Source organism: Leuresthes tenuis, unplaced genomic scaffold (assembly GCF_036924035.1).
Source record: "Leuresthes tenuis unplaced genomic scaffold, fLeuTen1.0.hap1 SCAF_13, whole genome shotgun sequence".
Taxonomy (NCBI): Eukaryota; Metazoa; Chordata; class Actinopteri; order Atheriniformes; family Atherinopsidae; genus Leuresthes; species Leuresthes tenuis.
In genome coordinates, this window is record NW_027325367.1 from 15,539,543 (window position 1) to 15,551,574 (window position 12,032).

General features: G+C 45.3%; 1 protein-coding gene across 2 annotated transcripts in view; it reads left to right on the forward strand.

Annotated features, from left to right (window-relative positions):
* The window catches only part of ino80 (INO80 complex ATPase subunit), a 34,793-nt gene that overhangs the window by 7,843 nt on the left and 14,918 nt on the right, over positions 1-12,032 (forward strand). For both annotated transcript variants that reach the window (XM_072362216.1, XM_072362217.1), the window contains exons 19-28: positions 462-546; positions 633-750; positions 872-957; positions 2,300-2,467; positions 2,677-2,810; positions 3,139-3,206; positions 3,366-3,459; positions 3,742-3,958; positions 6,948-7,085; positions 7,604-7,829. In XM_072362216.1, the coding sequence (XP_072218317.1) occupies positions 462-546; positions 633-750; positions 872-957; positions 2,300-2,467; positions 2,677-2,810; positions 3,139-3,206; positions 3,366-3,459; positions 3,742-3,958; positions 6,948-7,085; positions 7,604-7,829 (1,334 nt within the window). The remainder of the gene's footprint in view (positions 1-461; positions 547-632; positions 751-871; positions 958-2,299; positions 2,468-2,676; positions 2,811-3,138; positions 3,207-3,365; positions 3,460-3,741; positions 3,959-6,947; positions 7,086-7,603; positions 7,830-12,032) is intronic.

The window sequence follows — 12,032 nt, forward strand, 5'->3', positions numbered from 1 at the left end:
TGATTTACTTTCCTTTTGCCCAAACAAAAGAAGATTTTCTAATCGCCGCCAGCCTCTATACGCCGCTTACAGGGGCGGCTTCCAGTAGCTCCTGTAGCGGAAAAGTGTTCAGAAACGTTAAACTGAACACAACTCGCAATAAATCAGCTTTGGATATGCAGAACAGTTACACAGTTCTTAAACTCGTGTTAAAAAACAGCCCCAAAAGAAAAAAGAAAAGGTCTGGAAAAATGTTGCGGTCTGCCTCGGCAGCTATATGACCATGTGTCATTTCTTAGTTGCTTTTGGAGACCGGCCAAAACCTACATAAGCACTCGAAAAATGTTTTGAAAGATGTTTAATATCAGTTTTAAAATGTCCTCGTAAGTCGTGCGATTGCTTCGCATCAAATGTTTGGCGGCGGCGGTTGATATTTGTAGCTGTTAGATGAGATCAGAGTCTCGCTTTGTGCCTTTATTCAGCGTTCGGTGGAAAATCCTCCTGCAGTTTCAGTGTCGAAACCGACTCCTGCTGACCGGAACGCCCATTCAGAACACGATGGCTGAGGTGAGCGCCGTGCATGTGTGCGTATTTTCAAATGTATACGTGCGAATCGGAGCTGTTAACAGCTGTATGTTATTGCTGTGTCTCAGCTGTGGGCCCTGCTGCACTTCATCATGCCTACGCTGTTTGATTCCCATGAAGAGTTCAACGAGTGGTTCTCCAAGGACATCGAGAGCCACGCCGAAAACAAGTCTGCCATCGACGAGAGTGAGTGCAACGGCCGCCTTTTCACATTTCTTTCCCCCACTTTTAATTTCCGTGCCGACGCAGATGTTTGATCTGTGCTCACTGTTGCGCGTGATGTGTTTTGTCGCCGATTGTTTTTCAGATCAGCTTTCCAGGCTGCACATGATCCTCAAGCCTTTCATGCTGCGCAGAATCAAGAAGGATGTGGAAAACGAGCTCTCAGACAAGGTAGAGGGGCAACTCCCTTCTTTGCATTCACTGAGCCGAGCCTCTTTATCAGAGCTGTATTTTAACATTTGAAATGCTCACAAAGTGGTGTCCTGAAGCAAGGAATTTGGATTTTTTTCTTGCACAACCTCACCCAATAATTTGAGCAAATGTATTATCATTTAAGTTCCTTTGATCTAACAAGCCTCAGTTGAAAATGAGATATGATTATGTAAATTAGAAGCTGTTTATTTCCTCTCTCCACTTGTGTTAAACCTCCACTCCTCCATCTTTCTCCTGGTACACCACACTGAGACAGAAAGTGTTGCAATAAGCCTGTGAGTGATGCTTGTGCTGGCAGATCCTCCTGACAGATGTTGGACCCGGGGTGCGCTGCTGTCACAGCCACCACACACACACACACACACTCGCTCACACACTGTGGGAGTCTCTATATGTTGAGGCAGAGGAATGACAGAGTTCACCACTCCCCCACATCTGTCTTTTTCGCTTTCCTCTGCACCCACATGTTATCCTGGCAGCCCCGCTTCCTTTGCTTCTTCACACTCGCTGGGTTTCTCCTCTTTTTTTTGCCAGCATACCAAAGCCAGCACTAAGCGGTGGACTTCACACACACGCACTTCTGTGTTGGTTTGGATTGTGTGGACTGCTGCTGTTCAGTTTCAGCGCGTTATTAAAGCAGGACACTACATGCAGGGTTCCTAAATGGTCTTGAAAAGGACGGGTTTGGTCTGAAAACACTTGAAACAAACATCATCTAACTGTAATAACAACAGGTTTGTAGTCCCAAACCATGGGCCTTATAGATACCTTTGGACTACAGAAACATTTCGGTCTACAGTCTGCCTTCTTATAGCAAACCAGAGATGTCAGTCCCTGGTATCTGTTTGCATTGGCTTCATTTTTCAGGCCCGGAAGCAGGCTATTGTTACTTGAATTAAATGCTGTTTAATGGTTCGGTAGAAATTGATTTGTAAGTGTCGCAGAGCCTTAAACTACAGACCCTGGCATATTTTTGGTGAGAATGATAGCATAGATACTGAGAATGTAACATACATCTTCACGGTTGAGTTTCTAAACCATTTGATGTTCATCATTGTGATGTTTGTCAAAAACAGCCTGAAGAAATGACTGAGAATTCAGGAAAGAGTCTGGACAGTAGGAACCCTGTAGATAACGCCGCAGTTCCTGTGTATTTAACAAATGCTGTCTGTGTGAAAACACTTGGGTTTTATTCAACGATTCTAAAGAGGAAACTGCTTTAGTTGCACGTTTTAATTACTCGTTCACCGAGAGCGGCTGAAACATCTTTTTAAAAAGTCGCTCCTGTCTACCTCTGCAGATTGAAATCCTGACCTACTGTCAGCTGACGTCCCGACAGAGGTTGCTCTACCAGGCTCTGAGGAACAAGATCTCCATCGAGGACCTGCTGCAGTCCTCCATGGGCACCGCTCAGCAGGCCCACACCACCACCTCCTCTCTCATGAACCTGGTCATGCAGTTCAGGAAGGTATAACAAAGAGTTATGGCTTTTCTTTTGCTCCATTTTTTTTTTTTTCAACGCAAAATTTGATCAGTTGATTCTCCATGCTATATTTTGGTAATAAAGAGGTAAAAACGTGTCAAATTTTACAATACTTTTGCACTCTAAGTCCAACAAACTTGAGTCTTTCTGAGTTTTTCTTTCATTTGGTTGACCGCGTGCGCGTTCCTGTACAGGTTTGCAACCACCCCGACTTGTTTGAGCGCCAGGAGACCCGCTCTCCGTTCCACATGTCCCTCAAGCCTTACATCATGTCAAAGTTCCTGTACCGTCACGGCCTCATCTGCGCACACAGCCAGGCCAAGAACAAGTAAGTCGTTCCAGACCGAAACGATCACAGACACACTTGATCTTCACAAATACGCCCATAATCCATTTAAAGTAGGTCTGCCAACGTTGTTTGAATAGGATGAGGTACAAATATGAAATGACTGTGGAAAGTCAGGATGACTTATTTTTCGCCAGCAAATCTTTGTCCTTGTGGACATCTGCTAACTCTGGGCTCACAAAAGGCTATTATCCCAATTATAGCTATAACCGCAGGAATTTTGCGCCGGGATCAGATTATCGTCCGAGTTTCACTGCTGTCTGTCCCATGTTGGAGTGTAACCTGGTCTATCTCTCAACATCTTCTTCAGATTACTGCGGGTGCTGATGTCTCCCTTCTCTCCAGATCACATCCACCAGTCTCTTTTTCACAGGAAATGTAAGCACACATCAAGCTTTTCTCAGCTGATTTCACCAGTTTTTCTCTTCCTCCGCTGATCTTTCCATCAACTGTTCCCGTTTTTTTTTTTTTTTTCTGTCCCCTCTCTCTTCGTGAAGTCTCACATTCTCTCTCGGCGCTCTGTTTCCAATGTTTCAGGTGATGACAAAGGGAGCTGCTTCTCCTTCCTGCGCTTCATTGACGTGTCACCAGCAGAGATGTCCAATATGATGCTGCAAGGCACCTTAGCGAGGTGGGTTTTTTTGCATCTTTGGATCGCTCGCACTTTTTCTGTTTGAAAGACAGAAAATGAAGTCAGGAGAAGACCAAACTCACACAGCCTATTGTGTAAATTAGATATTTGATATGCAACAGCTTAGGCTTTGCTAAGGCGTAGTCAACTATTCCCTGTAGAAAAATTCAAACTACAACATTTCGACTTTATTCGGTACTCATGGTGATGGTTCTTCTTTGATAATTTTTTTTCTTGTAATTTGAGTTTCTCTCTCCTGCCTCTTGCAAATCTGTTTCGCAGATGGTTAGCCCTTTTTCTGTCCTTGAAAGCTGCATACCGGCTCCACTGTCAGCGCCTGTTTGAGCACGAGGAAGAGGGCCAGAAAGATGCCAGAGATGGGGATGGAGACGAAGCGAAGCTATCGCCCAGGATTAAGTGTCTGTCTCGCAAGGATTTGATTCTGTGGCTTAACAGACCCACTGCCTTCCCCAACACGCAAAGCAGCCCCGTCCTGCAGGTGAGAAACAGTCAGACCCGCCCGACAAGATCAGGAGTAGCCATCTGCAGCATACATTAATGCGTGAGGGAAACGTGAAACACCAGCAGGGAGGCATGTGCTGCTGATGATACTGCAGTTTTCCCCAGAGCATCCGTCAGTGTTTGGCCACACACAGTGCTCTCTGGCCCAGGCTTCCTCTGCCTCCTCTGGGATGCAGTGTGGAACCTAATCCCTTTGCAGCCCTTTGCAACCAATCATGCCGACTTCTCTCCCCGAGTCTGTATCTAGGGTCTGTGCAGAGCAGCATTTGCTGTGAGTCGCAGAGGAGAGCCTCAGTAGCCATTAGAACGCATTTATCTTCTTTGAAAAGGATTAAAAAAGCTGAAAAACAGCCGGACTGACCTGAGCCACATACGTTTTTTCCAGTTAGGATGAGATTATTTAGTTTTTGTGTGCTGTTGTAGTCTTTTTTTATTATTATATTATATATTATCATATATATATTCTATATTATAGCACATTAAACAACTTTCTGACTTCTCCTAAAAAAAAAACACATTCAGATTTTGAATGCAATTAGAGTGCAAAGTGTTGAATCTGCATACAGTCTTGTGTAAAATGACTGCACCGGTATATTCAATCCTTCCTTAACAAAGCGCTCTGGGCAACAAGAGTGGTTACAGCCCGCTTTTTTCTGTGCAGAAACACGTGTTTAGTGACCATGGTAAACGTGTGTCTCTATCTCACTCAGAGTCTCTGAAACTCAGCAGCTTTCTCTGTGGGAGATCATCGTTAATAGCCTTTGAATTACTCAAATAGGGATTTCTGTCAGATGATGCCGCGGTTGGAAAATCAGGATTTTAGTCTGGTTTTGAGAAGCTCGATGTCATCAGATTTCGCTCGGACTAACACTTTGACATCAATCCGTCCATCCGTTGTCCTCCGCTTATCCGAGGGAGGAACCCAGACACCCCTTCCCCCACGTCGACATGCGTTTTAAATGTCTGGTTTTGGTTGGGCTAATGCAATAATTAGTTGTGTTTTTTTTCTCCCTAGTTTGGTGTAAACATGCTTACTGATCGCAGCAGTAACAAGTTGCAGACAAAATTGCAGAGGCAGAATTTGTCAGTTCCCAGTGTGTGTGGGCTGACATTCACAGTCCGGTTAAAAACTAAATAACCCAATTTCGTCTTTATCGGAAACTGCCTCAGCAGCCCTCGAAAGGCAGTTTACCGCCAGCGTTGTTCTTGTACCTCACAGGCTTTTCCCCTGGGAAAAATTGGTAGTTGCCGAACGTCTCTTGAGTCCTCTGAGCGTGTTTTAGTAGATGGATTCCTGAGGCGGGAAAAGGTTTTAATCTGCTTGTTTTAGCTGCTTCTCCTGGTGTAAAAACCGTATCACTGTTTTTTTGTTTTTTTTTAGCAGTCAAAGGGCCAAAAAGTGTTGAACACCGCAGCATTTTTCAGATGCATTCAATTGGTTTCATATGTGTGGGATTCTACAGCTGAGAGTCACGGTGTTGCATTACGACAACGCGTATTCCTTTCTTTTTTTTTGTCTTATTTGACAATGTGGGAATCTTATTCCACTGTCTCCTGTGCACTGGTAATATGTCGCTGCCAGTTCAAATGTATGGGCCACCTGGAAAAACACAACCGCATGCATGTGCTCTGTTATTCTGTTTGGCTCAAAAGCATTAAAACACATCTGATCAAATTCAGTCTAACAGTTAAGCGTGACACGATCTGCGTCACATGACCACCCTCCATTAGTCCTATCTAAACTTGGTAGATGGAAAATAATCAGGGCAGATTCTGTTGGGGTAATTCCATCCTTTTCTTCCCCTGCTGGTCTCATCACGCTGACTTATGCAGCCCCCCCACCATGGAGCAGCTCAAGGACCAGAAGAAAAATATAAAAAGCACAAAGAAACACAAAGTTGTGGACACCTGGAGAGCCGGTACTGTATGTATGACCCCAGGCTCCCGCTTGAGCTGCTAGAAATCACTCACTCCTACAGTTTTTCGTCGACTTCTTTCAGCTCCTCGTTTCTCCTTTTGAAGCCGTTTCTCCTTGGCACACGGTGGCACTGGTCGTGTGCCTGAAAGTGTGGTCAGTGTTGCACTCGGCTTTCTTGGTTCCCCTGTTGAGAAATGGAAAGAACAAGGCAACTGTGAATATAACACCCTGGATTTTTACACGCATTTCTGTCCTTTGTTATCTGTTCCCAGTATGAAAGTACCGGGACCAGCAGCACTATGCAAACTAGGTGGTGTACATTGTTTATGTTTTAAACCAATTCGGATCAGATGTTTGCTTGTATTCCCTTTTACAGAGTATAGAGTATAGCTTACAATGGGGAAAACAAAGGTTTCAGGTTTAGGAAGCTGTTTTAAGCTAGTATAGTAAAGCCAGTACAAGGTTTGCCATTTCACAAAGAAGAGCCTGTGATGTTAAAGTTTTTATTTGTCAACTTGCCATTAGAGGGCACTGTGTAACCACATTGACACGGTAGCCTCGCTGTACCTACCATTGATTACTCGTCATTATCAAAGTGTGCATCTGGGTTACACTATGTTTTGCCCAAATATAAGATTATATGACCAGGCAACCACTTTTATCCTCTGACATTTGCAGTTTAAGTCATGTAAGCTGCAGTAATGATACATTTTATATAAGTATTTAGGCATTTAGCTGGCATGTTATGTCATGCTTCAGGAATATTGCCAGTTCAACCTAAATGTCCTGGCAAAGCAATTTCCCAGAACATTCAGTTACCTCAGTATGATCTAATTTGTTTCTTCTTGTCTTGCCTTGCTTCTTTTTGCAGCTCGTAACATTTCCCATCATTTGTGGCTTTTTATTTTCACTCTTCGGCCCACGTTGCGGCAACCTCAAAGAGAAAATGAGTCCAGGGGGGCAGCAGCGTTTCTCACGGCTCGCCATTTGAACGGTTTTGTTCAAAATGAAACTGATGGCGTGGTTTATTTGTGTATGTCCTTGTCAGGATTTGGTGTTCACCGCCTTGAGGCCTGGCACGCTGGGACACACAGATGTGAAGATCCACAGCAGAAACTCGACCTCTGCGCTCCGGCCCTGCCAGCCCACGCTGCCTCCCAAGTTCCTGCTCGCCGCCGCGCCCAAGGTAAATGCGTGACATCATGGACGGGTCTGAGGAAGTGCAAGTCCTCCGAGTGCTTGTGTGGTCGGGCGGTGTGGTCCGTTTGACAGCGTAGGACAGGCACGCATTTGGGTGGTCGTGGCAGTTGACGAGGGAAACTTTGCTTTTGTTGCTTTTAACAATGAGACGCTCTTATCTGTGAAATGTGTGGCTGGGATTTGAGGGTGACCACGGTGCCTTCCAGCTGCACTTAAAACAAACAGGGCCTCTAAAAAAAAAAGAGCTCTTTGCACAGGTTGTTCGCCAGTTGTAAAGCTTCCTGTCACCCCCAACACACACACACACACACACATATGCAGAAAATGCTGATTCAGTTAAAACCAGCCGGCACGTAGTGAACGCCCTCAATCGAGCCGCATAGATCTTTCATTGGTAAAGTCATCAGCCGCTGTTTTTAGTCGATGTTTCAAATGTCAGCTGATTTGTTCAGATTACACTCGTGAAACCCTGCTCATGTCAACAAGTTATCTTCTGTTTCCAAGGTGACAGCAGTTCCCATGGAGCGTTACTGTGATGACCGCAGTGCTGAGTACGAGTGGCGGGTGACGCGCAGTGGAGGGGGCATGATCTTCAAGCAGTGTTTTCTGTACGGCTCCCCCGAACTGGCCTCAGAATGGCGTGTGAGAACCAACGTGTTCCATCCAGAAAGCCCCGGTGGCGTGATGGCCCTTTATCCTCGCCACGGATGGTCCTTCATACGTATACCTGGTAAGGCCTGTGTTTGTGTGCAGGTTATTGCTCCAATTTAAAGTGAGTTCTTGTCTTTTCTTTTCCTTTTTCTCTTTCCAAGTCCATTCAGCACCTTCAGTTGCGATTATCCACAGAAGACGTTTGCATTGCCTCGCATAATGAACTTACTTGTAATTTCAACCCCATATTAACTGTTTCATCTACTGCAGATGCCCGGTTTTGTAGTTAAGGAAAAATAGAGGCCTGTGAGAGAATCCACATGGCTCACCCCCCCCCAGACTCTACCAGTGTGTCTGCCAGGATAGCAACCCCTTAAAATCTAACGTTAACTGCCGGGATAAAGGGCTTCTGGAGAAGTTCACTCTCATAAACACACTCGGGTTATTTCCACCGAAGTGCAAATACAGGATTGTGTCAGTTTGTGGGCTTTCCAGCCAATTTCTGGCTTACCGGCACTTTATCAGAAGAGCTTGGTTTGTTGAAAGAAGGGTCAGCTGGAGTGAAATGGAAGGTGATTTGCTGGCAGGTTTCAGATGACTGATGGATGCCCAAGGTTAGCGGGGCCACTGCCTTCTTACAGACAACATGTCCGTTCTCACTGACCCGCTCAACCTCTCCTGCTCTGATAAAACTGTCTGTGTCGTGGATTCTAATGACTCTGCTCTTTTTGTTTCGCATGTGTCCTCAGCTGATAAGCCAATGAACTCATTTTATGACCTTTAGTTCTTCAAGGCAAACTTTAACATGGTTTAAGAGTACATTCACGATCATTTGATTGACTCAATAGTGTCTTAAAGATCATATTAAGCTCCTCTAATCATATCAGGCTGCGCTAGACGGCTTCTTTATTTGCATTTACCCATCTGTGCATGCGTGGACTGGTGAGAGCGTTTGTGTGCAAAAGTGAGAAAGAAAACAAGTATTTGTGTGTCTGTGTGAGAACAGTCTGAAAGCTCTTGTGAAGTTAAACGCAGGCAGACAAAGCGAGGAAGTTTAGCCACTGCTCATTGTTCATGTGCTTAGTTAGGTAACACTAATAGATGGTCTGTCTGTGTGCGAGCGAGTGTGTACAAGTGTGTTGTTTTTGTACCATCGAAGCCCATTCAGGGAATTCTGCATTGCTCACATGAGGCCTGAGGTGTCTCTCAGCTCGCAGCACACACTCTCCCACGCTCGTTGGCGTTGCCCGTCCTCACACACACACACACACACACACACACACACACACCGCAGGCAGGCTTCAGCCCTGTCTCTCTGGCTAACGGACAGCACTGTGCGCTGCTCTGAAATCAGTATCTGGCTGCAGCCTCTCAGTCCGTCTGGTCTCCCACTTCTTTCTCAGCCTCAGTAGGAAGGAAGTGACCCAACACTCCGGCACCCGTCCTGCGCTGAACGCATTGTTGCCACATCAAGGCTCAGATATGTACAGTAGCTCAGCTGAAGTTTCCCACCCTCCTGCTCCTCCGCACTCCCAGCCCCACACCTTAGGAACAAATGGCAGAGCTGAATAACTGTTTGTTTGGAGCGCCATGGCGTGAGTAGCGCTGCCCACTGGTATCGATGGTGGAATCTAATCAGAGGACCTATTAGGAATCAGGCCATGGAGGAGGAAAAAACAATTGAAGCTGTAATGTTTTGGGCCGCAGATTTGTTTGTTTTTGATGTCATTGTGTGGGCAGGATTTCCCTGAAGGAAAGATGTGTTGCGTGAAGAAAAGAATGAATTATCTGTATTATTTTAAAAATCTGAACACCGCTGACGACAATAAGATGCTGCTCCACCTCACAGAGACCCATCTGTGGTAGTGAGAGAGAAAAGAAGCTTTCAGATGGTATCAGCCGAGCATTGAACCCATGCAGCCCCCCCCCCATTCTTAGCCACAGTTTGAGACGAAGGCAGAAAAAAAAGAAGCTTTTGTTGTGAACCCAAAACATGGAGCCAAAGGAAACCTCAGTTTAAGTGAAACGGGTCATCCTTAGGCTGCAAATAAAAAACAAATGAATGAGAGAGAACAAGAATACACACGAGAGCAACTTCAATCAGCCTGAATATCCTTGAACAACAGCGGTGATGGATGATCATCGAATCCTTTCCACGGTGAAGAAAAACCTCTTCCCAAGACCCACCCGAGCAAGGAGGTAGTCGTTTCATTATCCAAGTTTACCATAGATGGAAGTTCTCATGGGGGCAGATACAGCAGATTCACCACAAGCTGTAAACTCCTCAAAGGATTCGAGAATACGAAGGACAGATAAGCTTTGCAAAAAAACATCTGGTGGAGGTTGGAGAGACTTAAACGATGTAAACAGAAAGTCAGTGAGGCGGTGCGCAGGAACGCTTTATTGTTTTCCAAAAAAGCAAACAAGTTAAAAAGCCCGAGCTGCAATTGAAGAGATTATTTCTGACTAATGAGATTACGGCCTGTACGAGAAAGACAAATGGAAGAGGCTCAGAATCCAAATTACACATCACCAACTGCGAGCCACGTGTGGGTGATGGCATGGGAAAGCATGGCTTCCAATGGCTCTGAAGCCTGATGAAAAGTGTACAGCACTCTGTTTAGGTTAGGCCAAGATAGGATGAAGTTTCATAGAACAGACAGACGATGACCTGAAACGTACTGAAAAAGCAACCGGGAAGATTATAAAGGTGAGCAAGTCAAATATCCTCAATTGGCTGAGTTAGTCACCTGATCTCAACCTGATTGAGCTGCATTTCAGTTGCTAAAAAACACATAAAAAAGCTTCCCAAAGAAGGACCCTCATTTTTTTTATGCTGTGCTTATTCGTCCAATTACATCTGAGCCAATAGAAAATGGGGTTCAGCATAAAAAATTCAACATAAAAAGAAAGAGAGCTGTTCTTTCGATGCCAACACCCTCATATCAGACCCCTCGTATATTAAAGAATGGAAAAAGGAATACTTGTAGAACGTTACAGTGGGACTTTCCTTGCTGCCTGTGTGGCCTCAGTCTCACAGTAATTAGAAGGAACCTCCCTATGAAATGATGGGCTTCTCACTATAGAACCAGCTCCTGACTCTTTTTCAAGCTTTGTTGTGAGCTGTGATTTGACTGTGACCACAGCGATGCGGCTCGTCTGTCAAAGACATGGTACAGATCTTGGTATTTCTGTCCAGAGCGGCCTTCTTTTTAAACAATTTTTTTTAAACACGGCACTTGAATGCATATTTGTGTGCGAGTCCGTATCAATCAGACTACGAGAGGGAGAGAGAGGCACGTCAGTTCTGGCCCGGCAGCTCACATTAGACTGTGGGAAATGCAGTTCTGCCTTCCTGTCCCTTCAAAGAAACCCTGCTCTCCAGCAAAATGGCAGGAAGCTTCCCCGGCCCTCTGATAGACGGGCACAAAACAACACAGACGGCCAGCCTCACCACATCACCCGTCTGACTCTGCCCTTCTCGATCTGCATTAAACTGGCTCCGGCAACCGTCTGTGGTATTTTTTTTGGGAGGAGGGGGAACAGAACAGCCGGCCGAGTGCGTACAGGGACAGAGATTTCCTAGTCTAAATTTACGGCTATTAACGGGACCACAAGAAGGGAAAAAAATGAATTCGCTCACACTTTTTAAACTTCTAATGTAGACTGAAGGGGGAGACATTAGCTGCAATATTCTTCTCGTAATGTCTGGTTCACTCTGCTCTGATGCAGCGAGCTTTTCGTCTGTGGTGTGCGTCGAGTCTGTGGGTAACTACCAGTGATCTGTCTCAATGATAGAGTTGGGAGTGGGTCGCTGTGGTGTGGTGAGGCTCCCCGGCCAAACTCATCGTCCTTATCAGACTGTCTGTCTCTTCTCTCGCGGAACAGCTTCTAGAAAAACCAGGAGAAGTGCCCCTCTTGCATGTTTGAGCATTGATGCAAGCGCAAACATGTGTACATCTTTAAGTGCAGCTCGTCGCTCAATTTCTGTCACACTTTGTCCGACAAGACCTACTTCGGGGCTTTTAGGAATTTAGTTCCCCTCCAGAGATTCAGAAGGTCGAATTTTGGGCTCACCTCTGTAAAACTTCACTAAGACTTCTAATTTCTCCTGTTTCTTTCCTTCTTTCTTCAGTCAGTCACTTCTCTACCAGCTTCCATATCCTCCCATCTGGCTCTCAACTATCCTGATGCTGTTGCTGTTAGAAAATTAAGTTTAGATCTGATTTTGTCTGTATGCGCAGAAGCAGCAAAGTAGTGTCAGGCTAATATTTCCATCATC